The 23854-nt window shown below is 42.1% G+C and overlaps 1 protein-coding gene across 2 annotated transcripts; it reads right to left on the bottom strand.

Moving 5' to 3' along the window:
* Positions 1-2444: 2444 nt before the first annotated feature.
* Positions 2445-23806, bottom strand: LOC140740285 (dnaJ homolog subfamily B member 1-like). 2 transcript variants are annotated; one of them, XM_073069420.1, is made up of 4 exons: positions 23693-23806; positions 9251-9468; positions 4432-5021; positions 2445-3028 (listed from the first exon to the last, which is right to left on the bottom strand). In XM_073069420.1, the coding sequence occupies exons 2-4, from the start codon at positions 9459-9461 to the stop codon at positions 2798-2800; spliced, it is 1032 nt and encodes a 343-aa protein (XP_072925521.1). In that variant the 5' UTR covers positions 9462-9468; positions 23693-23806; the 3' UTR covers positions 2445-2797. The 2 variants fall into 2 exon arrangements, with proteins under 2 accessions (XP_072925521.1, XP_072925522.1); XM_073069421.1 differs by lacking the exon at positions 23693-23806 and having other exon boundaries at positions 9251-9490.
* Positions 23807-23854: the final 48 nt, after the last annotated feature.

Here is a 23854-nt window from a genome sequence, read left to right as displayed (position 1 = left end):
ACATCGCAAAAGGCTTAGTCTTACAAGTATATTTTTACAAAATGATAACAGAGGAAGAGAGAGAAACACACATCAGTGCTGGAGGAACTCAGCATGCCAGGCAGCATCAATGGAGGGGAATAAATAGTTGACATTCCAGGCCAAGATCTTTCATCAGAAGTTTCAGGATGGAGTTCCAGAATATAGGGCCTTGATCAGTAGAGGTCTGACCATCAAGAGGGGAAAAAAATGGAGGAAAAAAAAGTAATTTCTATTGCATTTCCTAAAATGTTCCAAACTAAAGTTTATACAACTAAAGTATATAATTTGTTGAGTATATTAACCACTGTTTAATGTATGGTACACAGGCCCAATCTATGAACATGAAGTTCCCAGTGATCTCAGCACCACTGGGTGTAGAACAAGTAACAGAACAATCTTATAGGGCATTTACATCCACTCCAGGCACAAGACGAGGCTGAAATACTAAAGCCTTCCTCCACCCCTCCCTGTGCTGGAGAGTCAGTCTAAATTTTGAGTTCAGGTTTCTGGAATGGGGCTTAAGCCCAGAGATCTGAGAAGCAGGAATGTGCAAATAGCCAGAACTGGAGTGCAGAGACCCTGGAAGGCTGGAGAGAGGAAGGTGTAACTATAGGGAAGAGCTTGACCATGGAGAAATCCAACCCCAAAACTGGGAGCTCAGACACTGAGACAGGCACCAAAACAGATCAGCAAACACAGAAATCATTATATTGTAGTTTGATTAAGTTCAAAGCCCCACACCACCAGGTTCAAGACCAACTACTTCCTTTCAACCATTCAGTTCTTGAACCAATGGTACAGAGCTATTACTTCAGTATAGCAACCCTATAACTACTTTGCACTGCTATAGACTTAGGTTTATTCTAATTGTGTTCTTACTTGTAAAAACTGTGTCCAATGTATGTGACTGTGTGCTTGTGTTATGGCTACGTTTTTTTTTTAATTGCACCTATGCATGCATGCATTTGTGCATTGATAATAAACCTGACTTTGACAATGGGTTTTAATGACACAAGTTTAATAGTTTTTGTAGAGCACATGTTGTTTCTTAGCCCACAATTTTAAACTCTTCATCCCATCACTGCCACTTCTCACTCAGTTAACTTCAGATCCTGAACAGAAACCACACCCCAGGGAACTATCCAAGGCAAGTGACTCAAAACTTTCCAACGCCTTTCCTTCATCTACCTCCAGCACTGAATTCTGGAGTGTGATGGAATTCTTTCTACCCACTTCAACATGTGCAGCTACAGCATAGTGCCAGAATCCTGACACCATTAGTGCACCCCAACCCAGTGCCCACCTTCAGAAGAAGGTACAGAAAGTACTTACCACAAGACAAGATCAGCAGCTGTACAAGAAAAATCAAGCTTTCCTATGCTGTTACATGGAATTCCCATCTCTTCCTCACTGCTGGGTTAAAAATCTTTGAAAACCCTCCCCACCACACTGTTGAAATACCTGAACTAGATCACACCCATCTCTGCCATTTAAACTTCTCACCAGAGAAAAAGTACAGAAATGAGTCCTCTGGCCCAAAATGCCTGTGCCAAATTAAAAACCCTTCTGCCAGCTCATGGTCCATACCCCTGCCTGTTCATGTTCCTAACCATCTCAAATGCCACTGTTTGATCTGCCTCCATTCCAGGCATCTACCACTTTGTGGAAAAATTCCCCCTCCTCACCTCAAAGCTAAGCCTTTGAGTATTCAATGTTTCTAAACTGGGAAGAAGATTCTGAGTATGAAGCCCATCTACACCCATCATAATTTTAGAAACCTCTGTCAGATCTCCCCTTAGCCTCTGGGAGTCCAAACAGAAGAATCCAAGTTTGTCCAATCTCTCTCTCGCACATTCCTTCTAATCCAAGCAGCCTCCTACTGAACCCTATCTAAAGCCTCCACATCCTTCTTGTAGTGATGTAAACAAATGTACAGAATACTCCAAGTGTGGCTCAGCCAAGGTTTTACATAGCTGTAACATGTTTAAGGATAACCAGGGATGGGCAACACTATTAGTCTTATTATGACATACAAGAATGTCTTACACCATGTCTTTGTAATTGGCAAGGCCCACAGACAACTTAAAGATACATTCAGAGCCACTGACAATAACACCAAGGCTGTAATGACGTACAGAAGTCAAACCCCTCTGTAGGTACAATTACTAAGTTTGTCAGAAACTACCCACATTCCTAAACTCTGGTGTTCCCAATTCAGGCCACACACTAACTACTGACATTTCACTATCTGCTATAACTTCCATCTTTCAAACAAGATTCATAAAAACCCAACAGGAACATTGACCAACACTTGGGAATATGTGGAAGACCATGAGTAATGCAAATGGTATGTCAGTGCATACAACAAGGACTTTGTGTACTTGAGAGCTTGAAAGTACAACTGAGAAGTGTAGATGCAAAGGTTTTAGGAGAAAACAAAAATTTATTATTTTAACAATGAGCTACATAACAGATCAACTATGTGACTAGATTAACCAATACTTTGTTTACTGTATATTTGGTAACAAATTGTGTTATTTACACTGAAGGTAGCATCAATTTGAACACATGATGCATTGTTTCCAATTATGCAAAGACTGAGATATAGGATTTATTTTTATTTTTTTAAAAAAACACATTAAGCAACTTGCTTAATTGTATGTCCAAGACCCAGTGGCCACCCAGACCACAGTGTGGCATTCACAGTCCACTGCAATATGATTTTGTTCCTTCCCCACTCTCAATCACTCCGCTCCCCTAGGACTTGTCGGAACGGTTACAGTGGCAGCAGCTCCTTCAGCTTCTCGCGTGTTGTGTTCGACAGGGACTCAGGAAGATGCACTTGGAACTCGATCACTAAATCCCCTCGCTGGTCCGGCTGCTTTGGCAGTGGTAACCCTTCCCCTGATATTCTCCGCTGTGATCCTGGCTGGATGACATCCTTGAGGGCCAATGTGCGAGTTTGCTTATCCAGTGTTGGTACAGTCACTGAGCAACCACATAAAGCCTGGGGTCAATTAAAGTGATCAGTGGTTAGCAGATTAAACTATTAACTCATTCCCCACAGATACAGGCCCATGATAAGCAATTCTTACCATTTCAGATCTGTGCCATCCACTGGCTTACTGCCACAAAATTTACCTTATTTAATTACACACATCAAAAGTATTGTCTTTGAATCTACATTAATATACATTGCCTTTACTTGGATAATGCACTCTGAAGCACTTTGAGGGGAAAAGAAAACAAACCAGATAAAAGAACATTCGAGCAGAAGATCGGTCACAGACGTAGGTTTTAAAGAAACATGAGGAAAGGGCAGGAGATAGAGATTTATAGGTTTCTAAGGGAAAAACCCTATATGCTATCCATCATTAAAACAGAGTATCAACAATTAAGAGGCAAAGCATTGGGAAATCCAAAAGGTTGGGGACGAAAGACGTGAGATAAGAGAGTTTGGGGGGGGGGGGGTGAAGAGAAAGGGCACAAGGAAGATCTTTCAAAATATTTATAAGAATTATCAGCAGTACAGTCAGTAGCCAGGTGGCTTATTATGCCTGAAAATTACCCTGTTATTCTCCCATCTCCTCCAGCCATTTTCCAAAGCCATGCAAATTTTCCCTTTAATCCAATCGCCATTTCAACAAAATTCCTACCCTTTCAGAGGTGTGAGGTGATGTTGCATGGTCAGGCCTACTGGGGCATCAGAATATACAAAAGATAAAGGAAAAATAGAGAACTGGCATTTACAATGGCCAGCCCTTAAACAGAACAAATTCTCTAGGTGGAGAATTCAAGAGTTCTGCAGGCTGCAAGATGACCGTATGAAAAACTGAGGCAACACACACAAAATGCTGGAGGAACTCAGCAGGCCAGGCAACATCTACGGAAAAAAAGAACAGAACAGGACAGGGTCTTGGCCCGAAACCTCGACTGTACTCCTTTCCATAGATGCTGCCTGGCCTGCTGAGTTCCTCCAGCATTTTGTGTGTGTTGCTTGCATTTCCAGCATCTGCAGATTTTCTCTTGTTTGTGAGAAATAAGGTGCTGTGCCACGGGCTTACGTCAGACACTGTGGTCACAGTGCAGAAGGCCAGTGGGAGTAGGATGGGTAATTAAAATGGAAGGCAACTGGAAGCTCAGTCACTCCTGCAGACGGAGTACTGGAGCTCCATAGAGAAAATAACCAGTCGTTCAGTAACTGAGTGGAACAAATATTGGCCAGAATTTTCTTGTTCAATATGAATGTTGTGTGAATGAGTGAATGATGGCTCACCATCACCTCACACAAAAACCAATCTCTCTGGCTATCCAGCATTCCCTCAGTATCGCAAGGGTGCAATTTTGTGCTCACATCTCTGGAGTGGGGGTTGAGGTGACACTCGACAGGACTGAGAGAAGATAAGTTACCTCCTGGAGGCTGATTTTTGCTGTGTAGATGATATCAGATCCACTCCGCTTGAAGACGGGATGTGGCTTGTCCTTTAGAACAAAGATTATGTCTGCAGGAATATTGTTGGCCGTTTCATCACCTTGTTTGGGGAAAGTGATTTTTGTCCCTTCCTTCCAGCCCTTCTTGACATCGATTGTCAGAATGGTGTCTTCCTGCCTCAGCGTCTGCCGATCAGGATTCAGACGCTTCCGTCGGATCTTCATCTTTTTGGTGCAGCCGGTGAAAATCTCTTCCAGAGAAACTTTCAGCTCATGAGTGACTGGGGGATCCTGCTTCTTGGCAGATGTCCGCGCTCGATGGAAACCAGGCAAGCCGCCCATGCCACCCATTCCCCCCATGCCACCCATGCCACCCATGCCAAACCCACCGAAGGGGTTCAGTGGATCATCGTCAATGTCCATGTCCTCTTCGCCATTTCTCTGGCCAAAAAACATGTCGAAGGGATTTCGCCCACCAAAAAACTCTGCAAAGACTGCATGAGGGTCTCCGTGGAAGGTATACTGGAAGTTGCTGCCATTGGGACCAGCAGATCCACCACCCTTTAATCCTAAAACAAATAAATGCAACAGGATTAGTTTCTGAAAACAAATAATATTTGCAAACTATTAAATTGATTTATTGATCCAATGACTTTGAAAATACCAGTGAGATTGAACACAACTCAAATGAACAATGGGGTGGGAAATGTCTCAGACTAGAATCACTTTCAGCACTCACTTTCCACAGAAGCAGAAATGTTTGTAAAGCTTCACATTGCAATACACTCCAAGGTGGTTAATAACACTTGTTCCAGTCTCAAGGTAGTTGTTTAATAGGTAGATCATTGGAAAGAGGTTTTGGATCAGATTAGGAAATTCCAAACTCCTCTGGTCCTGGGCAGTTGAACAGGAGGTGCAGAGGAAATGAACACAGAAGATGATGCCAGTTTGTAGGTAGGAAGAATTCAGGGCTGGAGGTTTACGAAGATAAGGAGTGAGAGACCACGATGGCATTTGGAGGATAATAATTTAATAAAAGAAAAACTGAAAATGGGAGTCAAATGCTGTCTACTGTGTGCATACATCTACTGATGCTTCTGGACACATCCTCAGTGATGTTCCTGGAATCATCGGGTGTTTCAGGTCTTTCAACATCATACAAGTGCATTCAAGCAAGAATTGGGCAAATTAGGATATGAGAATTAGAGTACAAAGACAACAATTTTGGAAGATAAAAGCAGAAAGGCCACAAGAGAATTATCCAGAAAATAACAAAAAGTGTGCATTGGAGTTTCTGTAGGTTTACCAGGGCAACAAACAGAACAAGTTTTTATTCCAGTCTTAGCTTTTATATACAAATACTGTAGAACATTTTAGGTAAAACTATCAGATTCAAGAACACACCAAGCTTTTGCTTTTTAAGGATCTAATGGTCCAACTCAAAACTGGAGCATTTTTTGATAGGTAAGGACTTTAAGAATAGGGAACCAAGTCAAGCAGATGGAATGAAGATGTAAATTAGCCATGATATATTTCAATGGACACAGATAAAGGGATTAACTGCTCTCCTTGAGTTCTTCTCAAGCTATCTGGATTCCCTAATTTATCATCAGTCAGCAAACTGCATCAAGCAAAGATGTCAAAATACAGATTCTGATTCCCGGCAGTTCTGCAATACACCTGTGCACTGAGAGGCAGAAAATTTTTGTGGAAAAGTTAGTATTGAACTAATAACGTCAAGAATTTTCCTTCAGAAGAGGAAGCAATTTTCCTTTTATTTAACAGCTAAGCAGAACTGGATAAAGTGATTTAAATCAACATCCAGGGTGGATACTCATTAAAAGAGACACCTTATACAAAGCTCATGGCTCCCTACCCCAGCAGCTGAATGGAGAAATATCAAATGCCAGGATGGTAGCAGATTTCAACGCTGCACAATTTGCCGATTTCAGTCAGTGCATGGCATTCATGGTCCGGAACTGGCTACAGCCATTCTGGGATGCAAGTATCATCCCATTACACCAACATCTGCCTTCTGAAACAACACAATTTCTCACAACCTCGAGACCTTCTTTTACTTAGTCTCATGCTCAATCTCCAATGTTGTTTTAAATTTTAGTTGCGTAGTTTTTTCATTATCTTTACTATTCTCTCCTACACTTTCTATACACTTCTGGGCTTTCTGCTCTCTGATAAACTATTTTGTTTGCATTAGTCTTCATCCTACACATCCAGTTGTCCAAGGGCACTAGATTTAGCAGTCCCATCCTTCTGTGAGAATTAGTTTAGCCCACACCCCCTTATTCACCTTAAGTATTTCCTACCACTTAGTGCACATTTTAGTAATATTTTATTCCCCTTTCATCATTCCTGCAAACAGTCTCAGCAGACTCAGCTCCCTTAGGAATGCTATAATAGAACGTGTGCATTACCAGAGCCGACAGTGCTGTCCATATTGTAACTATATGCTGTACAGAAAAACCCTCCCTTTACTATGGTTCTTTTGCCATTCACATTTATTCCACACCTTCTGGTTTTTAACCCCTTCATCAATGAGATATCTTTCATTCGATCTGACCTTCTTGGTTTTAAGTATTTCTATCAAATCCCCTCAACTTCCTCTGTTTAAAGGGAAACCACCAGTCTATCTGCACAACTAAAGCCATAACACCCTAAAACATAGGAGCAGAGATAGGCTATTCAGTCCACTGAGTCTGCTTCATCATTGGCTGACTAATTACCTCTCTCAAGTCCATCTGCCCACCTTCTTCCCATAATGTTTAACTCCTTGACTAATAGCGTCCAAGGGAGGGAAGGATGGGGGTGAAATATTGGAGCAGTGAACAAAGGGATAAAAAGAGCAAAGACTGTTTTTCCATTTCCAATACACAAGTGTATATGAGAATGAAATAATTGTTAATCTGGATCAGATGCAGCACAACAAAAAGAAAAACACAATAAAACTAATAATAAAATATAATAAGTATTAACACAGAAGACAGCTTACATACATAGGCTGATTGTATGTCCACAAAGTGATGCCCGGTTGTACATAAGATTGTGACGCGGGGTTGATGTGAAATAATAAAGTAGTAGTGGTGGTGTTAATCAGCCTTAATACTTGGGGAAAGTAACTATTTTTGAGTCTGGTGCTCCCGGCATAGCCCTCTCCTTGATGGGAGTGGGTCAAACAGAGTATGGGATCCTTCATGACGCTGCTGGCCCTTTTCCAGCACCTTTCTGCATGCATGGCCTTGATGGTGGGTAGGCTGGTGCCAGTGATGCATTGAGCAGTTTTGACTACCTGTTGTAGAGCCTTGCTGTCCGTCACAGCAGTTCCCATGCCATGCAGTAAGGTAGCTTGTTAGGATGCCCTCTTCTGAGCATCTGTAGAATGCTGCGAGTATGGACGGGCAAAGTCCAGCTCTCTTCAGCCTCCTCAGAGAGTAGAGGAGCTGTGGAGCTTTCTTGACTGTGTAGGACGTGTCCTGGGACTGCGAGAGGTTGTGGGAGACATGTACTCTCTGGAATTTGAAACTGCTTGCCGCAGATGTAAAGCAGGGTGTGAGTGATGAGAGTTCTCCTGAAGTCCATAACCATTTCCTTTGTCTTGTTGGAAAAGGTCATTTGCCTAACAGAAGGCTTTGAGCCCTCCTTCAACCTCCTTTCTACTGGTCATCTCATTGTTGTTGGCAATAAGTCCCACCACTGTTGTGTATTCGGTGAACTTGACGATGTAATGGCCGGGTGTTTGGCCGTGCGGTCACGTGTGATCAGGATGTACAGCAGTGGGCTGAGCACACAGCCCTGGTGGGTCGGCACCTGCGTGGAGGATGATGGGGAGGGAGGAGCGGTTGTGCATCCTGACCATCTGAAGTCTGTTTGTTTGGAACTCCAACACCCAGTTGCACAGTGGTGTTTGTTTACCAAGGTCTGTGGGACAATAGTGTTGAATGCTGAACTGAAATCCAGAAACAGTATTCTGACATCAGCGTCCTTGTTTTTTTTTTGGTGTGTCAGGGCCAGGTGCATGACAGATGCTATGGGATCGATCACAGTGTGGTTCTGTTGGTATTCATATTGGTCAGGGCCCAGTTTGACAGGAATGGGGTTTTGGATACGTGCCATTATCAGCCATTTCATAATGATTGGCGTTTCTGCCACTGGGCAGTAGTCATTTAGTTCTGAAGGTGAAGAGTTCTTTAATACAGGGATGATGGTGACTGATAGTCCAGCACATGGGGACAGTAGCCTGGAGAGTGAAGTGTTGTAGACGTTCCTGAATACATCAGTGACCTGGTGGATACACTCCGAGTACTTGGCCTGGCTGTAGGTAGGGAGTGCACCTCTGTGTTCGGCTAGGGATTCTGGTTGGGGTACGAGATGACCGCTCGAGTTACCAACGCCGTCTACACACTTACCGGTGACAGACAGTGATGGTTCTAAGGGGTGTGGGATCAAACTTCGTGGTGTGGGATATCTGAAGTTGGAAAACTGAACACGTGTACCACTGGATTACATGTTACCCAAGTGGAATGCAAAACATTGTTCTTCCGACTTACAACAGCCAAGGCAGAGGATAAACAGGTGAGTGTAGCAGAGGAAATAAGAGTTAAAATGACATGTGAGCAGAAGCTGTTGTAGAGAGAGCACAAGTGCTGTGTAGAACAGTTGCCTTGTCTACACTACATCACAGACGTGACCCATCAGCCTCCATCCCACCCACCTCGTGCTGCTCTGTAATGCCAATCACTCCTCCTCTCTCAAAATCCAGATTAAATCTCCTTTTTTTCCTTACCTTCTTCTCCAAACTGGTCATAAATCTCCCGTTTCTTGGGGTCACTCAGTACATCGTAAGCTTCAGCAATTTCCTTGAACTGATCCTCTGCATCTGGTGATTTGTTTTTGTCAGGGTGGTACTTTAAGGCCATCTTCCTGTATGCCTTTTTGATTTCATCATCTGCCGCTCCCTTCTGAATGCCGAGGACTTTATAATAATCCTTCCCCATGTTATGCCTACAAGGATTGAAGAGATCAGACTGAAATAGTTTAGCATTCAATCATCAGTGTCAGGAAAATTCACCCTGCTTATTGACAGCTGCTGCTCTCTGCTTCCATATAAATGAGACAATGAACTCAGCACGAAAGAACTCTTTCAGCCTTTAGACTGTCCCCAGATAACCAACTGGCTCCACTTCTGCAAGTCAAAAAGTATACAAATCTCTCATTTAATTAATCATGCCTCCACTGTAATGAACATCATAAAGCAAGAGACTGGTAAAAACAATTACAAAAATTGGAGAATGGAATCAACATGTTTGTATATACACTCAGTGGCCAATATATTAGGTACACCTGTAATCCCGCTCATTCAAGAAATTATCTAATCAGCCAATCCTATGGCTGCAACTCAATACATAAAACATGATCAAAAGGTTCAGGTGGTTGTTTGGAGCAAACATCAGAATGGGGAAGAAATGTGATCTAAGTGACTTTGACTGTAGAATGATTGTTGGTGCCAGACGAGGTGGTTTGAGTATCTCAGAAATTGCTGATGATCTGGAATTTTCATGTACAACAGTCTCTAGAGTTTACAGAGAATGGTGCAAAGAACAAAACAAAATCCAGTGAGCGGCAGTTCTGTGGACAAAAATGCCTTGATAATGAGAGAGGTCAGAAAAGAATGGCTAGACTGGTTCAAGTTACTGGTGACAGTAACTCAAATAAAAATGTTACAACCGTGGTGTGCATAAGTGCATCTCTGAATGCACGGCACATCAAACCTTGAAGTGGATGAGCTACAGCAGAAGAAACCTACAAACATATACACTGACTACAAAAAGAATTCACCCCTCCCCCTCTGGAAGATTTTATGTCTATTATCTTACAACATTGAATCTCAGTGGAGGATATAACTTGGCTTTTTTGACACTGATCAAAGAGAAAGCCTTTTCACGTCAAAGTGAAAGCAGATCTCTACAAAGTGATTTACATTAATTACAAATATAAAACACAATAAATGACTGCATAAGTATTCACCTCCTTTAATATGACACACCAAATAATCACTGGTGCAGCCAATTGGTTTTAGAAGTCACATAATTAGTTAAATAGATCTGTGTGCAATCAAAGTGTTTCAATTGGTTGCAGCAAAAATACACCTGGATCTGGAAGGTTCAATTGCTGGTGAGTCAGTATCCTGGTAGAAACTACACCACGAAGACAAACGAACACTCCAAGCAACTCCATGAAAAGGTTATTGAAAAGCACAAGTCAAGAGATGGATACAAGAACATTTCCAAGTTAGTGAATATCCTCTGGAGTACAATTAAGTCAATCAAGAAATGGAAAAAATATGGCACAGCTGTAAATCTGCCAGGAGCAGACCATCCTCAAAACCTTAGTGACCGTACAAGAAAGGAACCAGAGAGGGAGGCTACCAAGAGATCTATGACAACTCTGGGGGGAGTTACAAGCTTCTGTGGCTAAGATGGGAGTGGGGCAAAGAGAAAGCCACTGTTAAAAAAAAAAACTCGTGTGATATTGCAGCTAGAGTTTGCCAGAAGGCATGTGGGAGACTCCAAAGTCAGCTGGAAGGTTCTATGGTCTGATGAAACCAAACTTGTCCTTTTTGCTCAACAGACTAAATACTATGTTTGGTGTAAGCTAAACACTGTACATCATCAAAAACACACCATCCCTACCGGGAAGCATGGTGGTGTCTACTTCATGCTGTGGGGATGCTTCACTGCAGCAGGCCCTGGAAGGCTTGTGAAGGGAGAGGGTAAAATGAATGCAACAAAATACAGGGAAATCCTGGAGGAAAACCTGATGCAGTCTGGCAGAGAACTGCAACTTGGGAGAAGATTTGTTTTCTAACAAAACAACGACCCCAAGCTTAAAGCCAAAGCTACACAGGAATGGCTTAAAAAACAAAGTTAATGTCCTGGAGGGGCCAAGTCAGAGTCCAGACCTCAATCCAATTGAGAATTTGTGACTGTACTTGAAAAGGGCTGTTCTTTCACGATCCCTGTGCAATCTGACAGAGCTTGAGCAGTTTTGTTAAGAAGAATGGGGAAAAATTGCAGTGTCCAGATGTGCCAAGCTGATAGAGACCTATCCACACTGACTCAAGGCCGTAATTGCTGCCAAAGGTGAATCCACGAAATACTGACTTGAAAAGCATTAATACTTATGCAATTATTGTGTAGATCTGTTTTCATTTTGACAAGAAATGAGTCTTTTTCTGTTGATCAATGTCAAAAAAAGCCAAATTGAATCCACTGTAATTCAATGTTGTAAAACAATAAAACATGAAAACTTTCAAGGTGGGAGGAGGTCAAATTCTTGTCATAGGCACTCTATCAGACCTTTAATATTATGGGAACACTTCTGTACACAGAGGTGTCCATTAGTTAAGTCTTCAAAATCTGGGGAAGAAGGTTATGACAGAAATTAGGAGCCACAAAATATCCTTGGCAAGTAAAATTAAAGGAGAATTCCAAAGCAATCAACAACTGAAGCAAGAGGGCACACAGGGAAAGAACAAATTCTCTTGGAAATCAAGTTCTGGGATAGGATATAAAAAGACATTTGCTGATCAGGGTTATTCAGCATGGCTATGGATGGGGTGGGGTGAAATCTTTTCTTAGTAAGGGAAGGATCGGACCAGAAGATAGGTATCAAGCAAAATACCGGAAGGCAAAATCAAAATAACAGATATAATGGGTCAGATAGATTGAAGTGTGTATATTTTAATGCTAAGAGTATTATGGGTTAGGGTGATGAACCTGGAGCATGGGTCAGTACATGGAACTTCAACATTACTGTAACTTGGTTGAGAGAGGCACAGAAATGGGTGAGTAACATACTAGGTTTTCGAAGTTTTTGAAAAGTCAGAGGAGGAGGTAAAAGAGGGGGTGGAGATGCACTACTGATCAGGGCCAATATCACAGCTGAACTCAGGAGATGTCATAGAGGGGTTAGACGCTGAGTCCATTTGGGTGGAATTCAGGAACAGGAAGGGAGCAATCACACTGATAGGATTGTACTACAGACCCCCTAATAGCCACCGGGACATTCAGGACCCTATCTAATCAGATTAAGGAAATGTGTGAAAATAACAGAGTTGTCTTGGGGCATTTCAACTTCTGTAATATAAACTGGGACCTTCTTGGTGTAAGGTGTTCAGATGGGACTGAATTTGTTAAGTGTACCAGGCAGGTTTCTTAAATTAATATGTGGACGGTCCTCACTGGACCTGGTGTTGGGTTATGAGCTTGGCCAGGTGTCTGACCTTTCAGTTAGAGAACAGTGACCACAACTCCTTGCAGGAGTTTTAAATTGTAGTAGTGCAAATTACGAGGGCGTTAGGCAGGTACTAAGTGTTAATTGGGAACACCTCTTCTCGGGCAAGTCCACATCTGACATGAAGGATGTGTAAAGATTAATTGCACAGAATAGAGGAAAGGTACTCTGTTAGAGGATGGATGGGGATGGAAAGATAATAGAACCTTGGATGTTCAGAGGTGAAGAATTTAGTCAAGAAGAAAAAGGAGATGTAAAGCTTCGGAAGTCAGGATCAAACAGAGCACATGAGGAGTATAAAGAAGCTGGAAAAGAACTAAAGAGGGAATTAGTAAAGACAGGAGAGGCCATGAAAAGACCTTGGCAAGTAAGAGTAAAGTGAGTTCCAAGGTGTTCCATACATAAAGAGCAAGAGGATATCTAAGGAGAGGCAATGGATATTGTCTGCATGGATTTTAGCAAGACGTTTGACAAAAATCCATCAAGGAAGGCTAATCCACATGACGAAGATGCATGGGATCTGTGGACACAAAGTACACTGCAGATGCTGGGGTCAAAGCAACACGTACAACAAGGTGGAGCAACTCAGCAGGTCGGGCAGCATCCGTGGAAACGAGCAGTCAACGTTTCCGGCCGAGACCCATCGTCAGGACTGCCTGATGAAGGGTCTCGGCCTGAAATGTTGACTGCTCGTTTCCACGGATGCTGCCCGACCTCATGGGATCTGTGGAGTTGGCTGTTCAGATTCAGAACTGGCACAGAAGACAGAGGGTAGTGGTTGAAGTGATTTATTCGAGGTCAAGGTCTGTATCAGAATCAGATTTATTATCACCAGCATGTGTCGTGAAATTTGTTAACAGCAGCAGTTCAATGCAATACATAATATGGAAGAGGAAAATATACATAAATAATAATAAATCAATTACAGTATGCATATATTGAATAGATTAAAAATCATGAAAAAACAAAATATATTTAAAAAGTGAGGTAGTGTTCATGGGTTCAATGAACATTTAGGAATTGGATGGCAGAGGGGAAGAAGCTATTCCTGAATCGCTGAGTGTGTGCCTTCAGGCTTCTGTACCTCCTACCCGATGGTAACAGTGAGAAAAGGGCATGCCCTGGATGCTGGGGTCCTTAATAATAGACACTGCCTTTCTGAGACACCCCTCTTTGTAGTAGTCCTGGGTACTTTGTAGGCTATTGCCCAAGATGGAGCCAACTAAATTTATAACCCTCTGCAGCTTCTTTCAGTCTTGTGCAGTAGCCCCTCCATAACAGACAGTGATGCAGCCTGTCAGAATGCTCTCCATGGTACATCTATAGAAGTTATTAAGTGTATTTGTTTACATGCCAAATCTCTTCAAGCTCCTAAAGAAGTATAGTCGCTGTCTTGCCTTCTTTATAACTGCATCGATATGTTGGGACCAGATTAGATCCTCAAAGATCTTGACACCCAGGAACTTGAAACTGCTCACTCTCTCCACTTCTGATCCCTTTATGAGGATTGGTATGTGTTCCTTCGTCTTACCCGTCCCGAAGTCCAGAATCAGCTCTTTCGTCTTACTGACGTTGAGTGCCAGGTTGTTGCTGTGACACCACTCCACTAGTTGGCATATCTTGCTCCTGTATGCCCTCTCGTCACCACCTGAGATTCTACCAACAATGGTTGTGTCATCAGCAAATTTATAGATGGTATTTGCCAAGCCTAACCACACAGTCATGGGTATAGAGAGAGTAGAGCAGAGGGCTAAGCACATACCCAAGGTACACCAGTGTTGATTGTCAGCGAGCAGATGTTATCACCAATCCGCACAGACTGTGGTCTTCCAGTTAGGAAGTTGAGAATCGAATTGCAGAGGGAGTTACAGAGGCCCAGGTTCTGTAACTTCTCAATCAGGATTGTGGAACTGATGGTGTTAAATGCTGAGCTATAGTCGATGAACAGCATCTGTAATTAGCAGAGTTCTGCAAGGATCTGTGCTGGGACCTCTGCTGTTTGTAATGCATATAATAAATGACCTGGATAAAAATGCAGGTGGGTGGGTTCGTAAATTTGTGGGTGATATCAGGATTGGTGCCAGCCAGTGGTGTAGTGGCACCAGCACCCGACCTCGAGGCAAATGGTAGATGGAGTTTTACTCAGATAAATGTAAGGTTTTGCAACCTGGTAGGGCAAAGACAAGGCATACACTGTGTAGGGAAGATCCTTAACAGTGTTCTGAGCAGAGATCTTGGGATCCAAGTTCATGGTTCCTTGAAAGTGGCTACACAGGTTGATAAGATAGTTAAGGTTTATGGAATACTTGCTTTCATTAGTCAAGACATTGGGTTCAAAGGTCAGAGGTTATGTTGTAACAATTTAAAACTCTGATTAAGCCACACCTGCAGTACTGCGTACAGTTCAGGTTACCCCAGTACAGGAAGAATGTTAAGGCTTTGGAGACAATGCAGAAGAGGTTTACCAGGATGCTGCCTGGTTTAGAGGGCATGTGCTATCATGAGAGGCTGGATAATCTTGGATTGTTTTCTCTGGAGCATCAAAGGCCGTGGGGAGATCTGATGGAGGTTTACAAGATTGAGAGCCATAGATAGAGTGGACAGAATGTATCTATTTCCCAGGGTTGAAATGTCTAATACCCAGAGGGCATGATTTGAAGGTGAGAAGGGGTAGGTTGGAGGAGGATGTGAGGGGCAAGTTTTTTTTTTTAAAAAAGAGAGTGGTCAATGCCTAGTATGGTGGTAGAGGAAAATACATCACAGGTTTATAAGAGGTGTTTGGATAGTCACATGGATACAAGTAAGATGGAGAGATATGGACATGGTGTAGGTAGGAGGGATTAGTGTTTGGGTGTTTTGATTTGCTTTTTAAGCTGGTTCAGTATAACACTGAGCTGAATGGCCTGTTCCTGTGCTATTGTCTTCGATGTTCTAAATTGTTTTTGTTTTAGGGCAGCAACAAAGAAGATTGTTGAAGGCAGGACCCCTCCCCCCCCCCCCCCCCCCCCCCCGGTACTTAAATTGGCAAGGCATAAATGAAATGTAGACATAATGAGGGTAAATTCCAATAGTACTGAACATATAAAAAAGGACATTTCTGTGCTGTACCACAAAGACCAGATTCACTTCTGGTCACCTCATTACAGGAAGGATGTGGATACCATAGAGAGAGTGCAGAGAAAATTTACAAGGACATTGCCTAGATTGAGGAGCAAGCCTTCTGAGAATAGGTTGAGTGCACTTGGCCTTTTCTCCTTGGAGCAACGGAGGATGAGAGGTGACCAGATAGACGTGAATAAGATAAGAGGCACTGACTGTGTGGATAACCAGAGGCTTTTTCACCAGGGCTGATATAGCATAGTTTTAATGGTGCTTGGAATGTGGTACAAGGGGAATGTCAGAGGCAAGTTTTTCCACAAAGAGTGGTAGGTGCATGGAATGCACTGCCAGCGAAGGTGGTACAGCCAGATACAATAGGGTCTTTTAAGAGACTCTTAGATAGGTACATGGAGCTTAGAAAAATACAGGGCTATGCAGTAGGGAAATTCTAGGCAGCTTCTAGAGTAGGTTACGTGGTCGGCACAACATTGTGAGCCAAAGGGCCTGTAATGTGCTGTAGATTTCTATGTTTTAATTCATACTGGTTGAATAAGAGAGCATCCCAGCTATTTTCACTCATGCTCTTTCTCTGCATAGTTATTTCAATTATCCTACGCCATAATGAACACCACATTTGAATGTCTTCATGACAGCCAATGGGAATACATTACAGTTTCTAACCACTTACTCTCTAAAAATGTTCCTTCATGGCACTTTCAGCCATTACCTTCAACTATATCCTTTGATTCTTGGCCCTTATATCCAGGGGAATGTGGGATACGTAAGAATATTTCTTGGAAATCAAAAAAATGCTGCAGATGCTGGAATTCTGAAATAAAAACAAAGTGCTGGATACAGCAAGCATGTCAGGCGGCATCTGTGGAAAGAGAAACAGAATTAACGTTTCAGGTTGAAGATCCTTTGTCAGACTAGGAAAGAAGGGAAGGGATGGGTAGGACATTGGGAATATCTGTTGCTGGGGTGGCATTGGTATAATAGTGGCAGTCACAGAGTAATAACAAAGACAAACTAGGGTCAATGTCAGAGGATGAAGGAGTTGGAGACAAGGGATTTTTGTGCTCGAGTGCATAGTATTCAAAATAAAACCCCAAGTCAATATAAGGGTAACTTTGGCACTCCAGATAATGATGGTAGGTTTATTTCTTCATGTGCTATTAAGCAAGTCAGGCAACTGTCACTCAAGGGTGGTAAACCTTCCTCAGATTCAGAAGACTTGAGGGTCAAGGTGTTACTTGAGAACTGATCACACACTCTGGGATGACACTGAACACAGGAAAATAAGAGCACACACAACCTTTCAAATCAGCCTCACCAATAATACAATCCTGACAGATTTGTCCTGGGCTTCAGCTTCTTTTCTGCACCACTTCCCCATCGCCTTCAAATCCTCATCCTCATCTACCTCCACTTTGACTACTTTACTAATCTAGCTCCCACAAGATTTAGATTAGAGTGAGAGAGGGAGGAAGGGTCTTGGCCCAAAACATCAGTTGTTTATTCATTCCCATAGATGCTGCCTGGACCGACTTCTAGAGACAGAGACAGGAGATTCTGCAGATGCTGGAAATCTTGTACTCAATTCTACTCCCAAGCATGAGCATAACTGCAAACTAATTTCAACCTTAAAAGAATGAACCACCTTGAACATGACAGGCAATGTTTGAGCAACTGAACAATTTTCCATGAGCTGTAGGAGAACGATTGGAATAGGTTATGGTCTAATCACAACTGGCAGATGCTTTGACTCATATTGTTGCCCAGTAATTTGAAAGCAAATGTTAAAATCTATTAATCAACTGTGCTCCAATGGAGGAATTATTTGCTTTGGTTATTTAATGTTTATGATCATATTCTCTGGCGTACTTAAACTTTTGAAAGCAGTTGAATACTCAAACACTGGATTAGGTGGAGTTTTCCTTCCTGTTCAATGTTTGGATTGACAGTACATTAGGATTATGGGAACACAGTAGAGATTTTAGAATTTTTTTTGATACCCAAGGACAACTGAGCACAAGTTGAAACTTTTCTAATTCCACGTGACTTCTTTGGATCAAAGTTTAGTTTTTCCTTGCACCAAATGAATGGTTTATCTTCTAATACTGCCTTTGAGTTCTTAGTTCATGGGATAATGAGACCTGCAGTGGTTGACAATTTGTTATCTAATCCTATGTTGTGCAAGGAAACAATAGGCCGGTGGTCATTCCAGACACAGATTTAAATCATGTGATTAAATAAATCCAACATTAAAATTATTGTATGGTAGGGGCTATTAAATGTCAATAATGTCACAACAATGAATTCCTTAGCACAGGAAGTCTGCCCTCCAGCCTCTAAAACTCAAGCCCACATTTAGGTAGCCAATTCTTAACTGCCCTGGAAAATGACTAAATTCAAGGACAGCAACTATCTGTCTAGTCAGCGATAGCTACGTCCTTATGTATAAAGAGGAGTGCACCCTAGAGCACTTGTATTGATGTTTTAAGTAATAAAAGTTCCATTGGCCCAAGTTTCCGTTTTTAAAAACATACTCAAATGGTGAACAGAGGATACAAGAAGAAATTAGAATATCCACATTATTAAAACCAAAAAATAAAAGTATGACTGCATGTCAATTAGTTCTTGATTTCAGTTTCTGTTATAAACCAGCAAATTGACGACTGCAGTTCTTTCTTCCTTTGGCCCATTGACAGATTGGCAACTAATGCAACCTAAGTGTGCCAAAAATCTTTAGAAACAATGTCCAATATTCTACTGCAAAGTGAATAAGACAATGTAAAAGGGCTTTCTCAAATTCCAGAAGCCAGACTATTACACATCATCCTATCCAGCATCATTAGCTTTTGTACTGCATTTAACATACTGGTTCAGCAGCAATAACCACATCATATACCACAGGAAACAAAGTAACTGCATTTCAACACATTCTGTGAGAAAAAAAATAATGCATCTGAAAAAGAGATGATTGAATGTCCTAAATTTAACAAAGTTCTGAATCTAATAAACAGCTTACACTATTTTCATAAAGTAGATTTACTCCTTCTGGTTGTTTTTATTTAATATTTCAAATTAATTAGTTCTCTAACTTGTGCGAAATGCTTACCTCTCAATTTTGTATATTCCACCACTAACAACCTTATCATCAGCTGCTGAATCCCCTAAACTCTGGCATTCTTTCCAAAAATAAACTTTGCTCACTCTCAATATGCAGGCTAAAGTCTTTCAGTCAAAAACAGCAACAGCTAGAAATACTCAGATACTCAGGCAGCATCTGGAGAGAGAAAGCTGATTAATGTTTCAGACCAATGTGTCATTAAATTTTCATTTTGGACCAAGTGTCAGTCACATTCTTGTATCTTCCTCCATGACTCAGTATAATAATTCATTTGAAAGTGATCCAGCACACAACTTAGGATGTCCTACTTCACTCAAATTGTTTAAACTCCATTAGAATCCTGTACTAATTCTAGTTATTGTTGAATATAAAGGAGAAAATTATCACTCTCACCTCAATACAGAATTGGTGTTGGGGACTGAGATCTGACATGGGCAACAGGAACAAAGTCAGGTGTGAAGCTACAAAACGCCAAAGAGATGGACTTTTTGGCATCAGATTTTCTGGATCATGGGATGTAATTTTTAAAAATTCCTTTTTTAAGAGATGCCACATGTATTATAATATATTTACCCAGTGAACCAGTCAAGTTGAACAGAAGTGCAGGAACCACGGCCCCAATGAGACAGCTGCTGAATGAGCAGGATTTACAATTGGTTAGACAGCAGATTTAAGCTTTATTGTGGTGTTCAGCCCTCACAACTAGTTCCACAATTTACCGTCTCATTTTCTAAATTAAAATATATTGAAGACTTTTGAACTAGTGTACAAAGCATTGTGATGCATGTCAAATCAAAAGAAAAATTCCAAAACCAGTCAACAATTTACTAAAAAGTAAAAACCAAAATTGTAAAGCTGAATATACTCTATTACCTTAACAACCTACCCAATCTGTTGTAGAAAATTGGAGGATCACCTGAGCAAATATCACCCTACCCCCTCCCCACAAGGTCCAACAGTGTGGTTGACTTTCAACTGACCAAACTAAATTTAAAACAAAATAGCATTCACGACAAGTCAGGGAAATGGTAATAGAGAAGCACAAATCTGGGGAAGGGTACAAGACCATCTCAAAGGCACTGAACATACCTTGGAGCTCAGTGTAGCCCATCGTGAAAAAAATATGAAACCACAGCCACACTGCCTAGGTCAGGCCACCCCTCTAAACTTAATTGCTGGAGAAAAATGGCAATCGTAAGAGAGACCACTGTGACACCAACAGTCCCTCTGAGTGAGCTGCAGAACTCACTGGCTGCAATTGGAGATACTGTGAAGATGTGGAAGGTCTCATGGTCAGTTGAGACTAAAGTGGAACGTTTTGGCCTCAACACTGAGCAGTATAAGAGGTGTAAACCTAAATAGTGCACATCAACCAGATAATGCCATCCCTACTGTGAAGTACAGTGGAGGTAGCATCATGCTAGGAAGATGCCTTTCAGCAACAGCGACTGGAAATCGGATCAGGATTGATGGGAAGGCAAATGTCGCTACATACAGAAGGATCCTGGATAAAAGCATGCTGGCCTCTGCTAGAAAGCTCAAACTGGAGAGGAAGTTCATCTTTCAGCCAAACAGCAATCCAAAGCACCCTGCAGAGCAACCAAGGAGTGTCTTCAAATGAAGAAAATTGGCATTGAGTGGCCTAGAGACCTGATCTTAACCTGATTGAACATCTCTGCCAAGACCTCAAGTTTGCTGTCCGCCACTGCTCCCCAACTAACCTGACCCAGCTCAAGCAATTATGCAGGGAGGAATGAGCAAACCTTCCTCCATCAGGTTGTGCAAAGCTAACTGAATTATCCCAAGACTGCTGGCTGTAATAGCTGCGAGAGGTGGTTCAACCGAGTACTGAGCAAAAGGGGGATGCACACTTTTGAAATGCTGACATTTCAGTTTCTGAATTTTTAGTTTTTCATACTTTGTAAATTTCCCTCTTTTGTGGACTCTCTGGAAAAAAGCATGAGTTTCACAGATAAAATTCTCAGTTCAATTCATCAAAAAGCCAGGTTGTAATACTCAGTTGTGTGAATAAATGGCTGGGGGCTGAATACGTTTACAAGGCACGGTTTTTAAGAACGCCTGATGTGTAAAGCGCTGTTGGGGCAACTTTTGTCTCCGTCTCCTCGCACCACCACCCCCCCCCCCACCCCAAACACCCTCTCCTATCCTAATACTTCAGCTTCCCAACCAGGAAAACCAAAGCATTTACTTATCGGTGAGCAAAATAAAAACTGAATCTTAATTTTAAAAACAGAAGCAACAAATTCTGGAAAAGGATAGTCACATGTCTGACTTGAAACAATCTGGCTCAAGTTGAAACTTAGTTTAATTTCTCTTCCCAAAGATGCAACCTGGCTGATGTTTTTGATCAAGTTTTCCATCATCTTTTATTTTCACTACAACCTGAGCATCTTCTGTATGTTTATGTTATCCGATACAGCTCATCAATTGTCAGCTTGGTTCTGCCACTCCAGCACTGGCTCACGTTCCTATCTGCACCAGGCCTGACTTGCTCACGGTTACTACAGGCTGAGCACATCTATCCAAAATGCTTGAGGCTGGAAGGGTTTCAAATTTTGGAATATTTGCATCTAAACAATCCTTGGGGAATGGGCCCAAGTCTAATCATGAAACGACTTAACAGTACTGTGCAAAAATCCTGGGTATATGTACATATCAAAAATTACATATAAAAAATAAAAATGACAGCGGGCCTAAAACGTTTGCACAGTTCTGTCAACAGGAGTTTGTAAATCTAGCAGGAGGAAGGGATGTTGGGAATGGCGAAGGTGGAGCGCTGTGGGACAGGTGACAGAGGAGTGCAATACAGGTGTAGACACACCCAGCCCTTTGACACCAGGCAAGGTCATCTGATTCCAAACAATTAATTTATTGATCATTACAGAATGTCTCTCCGGTGCTTCCCGCTCCCTCCCCCTTTTCCAAACCATGATCCCCCTCCCACTATCCCCTTCCCAGTCTCAGCACACAACAGAGACCCATATCTGAATCAGGTTTATGACTCACATAGGTCATAAAATTTGTTCTTTTGTGACAGCAGTACAGAGCAGTACATAAAAATACTAGAGTAATGTGCAAAAGTCTTAGGCAACCTAGTCCATGCCATGCATGTATATTCATATAGCTAATTCAGTGTGCTGTGATCAGTGTCACTTTATCACCAAAAATCTTTAGAAGTTTAATAACATGCCATCTTTTAAAATTTAATATTCAGCAGTCTGGTTACAGAAAATCTTAAATTTCTGCAATCAGACTGCAGAATATTCACAACTACCTTCAATTTTCAAAGTTTGTTGCAATAGATCTCTGCTTGTTTCATGATCAGCATATGATTATACTTTTCTATTCTAAAATCCGCACTGAATCACGGGGTTGGAAATTCAATCAACTAGCAACAAACACTTCTCCACTGTCTCCAACTCCCAATCTGTCAAATACGAAATGATTCTACAATAAAGCATTAGTTTGGGTATAAAGGTCTTCCAGTTAATGTCAGTGCAAAGGTCTGATGAAATGGCAGTGGAATATTCCCACCCTTTCATTCAGCGGGGCATCAATACAAACTCCAGCATATCCAGTGCAGAATTAACAAATCAGAGGCCGTTCTACCTGAGATTACGAATGAGAGATAGATTGGTAAAGTTTGACTGCTAAACCCAAGAGGCCAACACATTGGGTGACTATTTGCAAGAGTTGGGAATACAGACTCAGGAGAAGAGTTAGGATACACTTCTGCAGTGAGGGGGTAGGAGGAATGTAGAAGAACTTCTGCAAATAGCCACTGACACTAGGCCAATTATTAATTTTAAATCGGAGATTGACATGTTATAAAGGGATTACGGGCCAAAATAACATTGATCGTGGAGTTAGATTATGGGTCAGTAACAGACACTCCGGAAACCCGACAACGTTAACCAGTCACTACCCCGCCCTCGTTCGTGTGTGTGTCCCACCACAGCCCAGCAGCCCCAAACCTCCAATGAAACGTGCAAGCTCTCAGCCAAACTCCAAAGTAGCGAGTCCTCCCAGCAAAACACACGAAATGCTGGAGGCACTCAGCATCTGTGGAAATGAACAGTCGACTTTTCGGGTTGAGACCCTTCATCGGGACTTTTCAACATCGATGTCCTGATGAAGAGTGAACGGCGACGGTTCACTCTTTCCCATGGGTCCTGCCCGACCTCCAGCATTTCGTGTGTTTTGCCTTGGATTTCCAGCATCTGCAGATACTCTCGTGCTTGTGAACTCCTCTCAGAAGTTGGCTGTCATGCATTCCTCAGGTCATCCCCTCCCTTTTAAAAATAGCACGTCTTCTCTTTACTCTCAATGTACATTTTGCTTCGGGAGAAGTTTAACACGTAATGGCCTAGCCTGCCCCGCCCTTGCCTACGCCTGTCACAAAAGAGCAGCAGCTTCAATCACTAGACACTTGCATAGAGGCCACGTTAACCAGGTAGAGATAAAGAAAATCACTTAATATATACTAAAATACATATAGACACACGTATAGAAACAAGCAAGCAGTCTAGCTTTCCCTCCGTCACCGGACACAATGTATCGTAACTGACAGCAAAGGATAGGAAGTATCCACCCGGTAAGTTGTATCTAATTTCTGCGATACATTGCATCCACCACTTCATTCTTCGACCAGGAGTTAATGAACGAGCTACATCTTATTACCTGCCTCTCCTTCTCCTTCTTTCCTCCTTTCGCTCTCAATGAGACTTCCAGCAAACTGCTGGAACTTTCAGGAACATTCTATCCCTCGTCACTTCCCCCGGCACCTCCTCCAACCCCGCCCACCACCTCCCCCTCCCGCCCCGCGAGGAGGCGGGGCCTGAG

This window comes from Hemitrygon akajei, chromosome 16 (genome assembly GCF_048418815.1).
Source record: "Hemitrygon akajei chromosome 16, sHemAka1.3, whole genome shotgun sequence".
Lineage (NCBI taxonomy): Eukaryota > Metazoa > Chordata > Chondrichthyes > Myliobatiformes > Dasyatidae > Hemitrygon > Hemitrygon akajei.
This window is presented reverse-complemented; position numbering and strand designations above follow the sequence as displayed.

Coding starts and splice junctions, on each gene's coding strand:
- LOC140740285 (XM_073069420.1), bottom strand. CDS start 9,461: ATGGGGAAGGATTATTATAAAGTCCTCGGCATTCAGAAGGGAGCGGCA. Junction 5,022..9,250: donor TGACCAGTTTGGAGAAGAAG/GTAAGGAAAAAA, acceptor TATTTGTTTTAG/GATTAAAGGGTGGTGGATCT. Junction 3,029..4,431: donor CAAAAATCAGCCTCCAGGAG/GTAACTTATCTT, acceptor AATTGACCCCAG/GCTTTATGTGGTTGCTCAGT.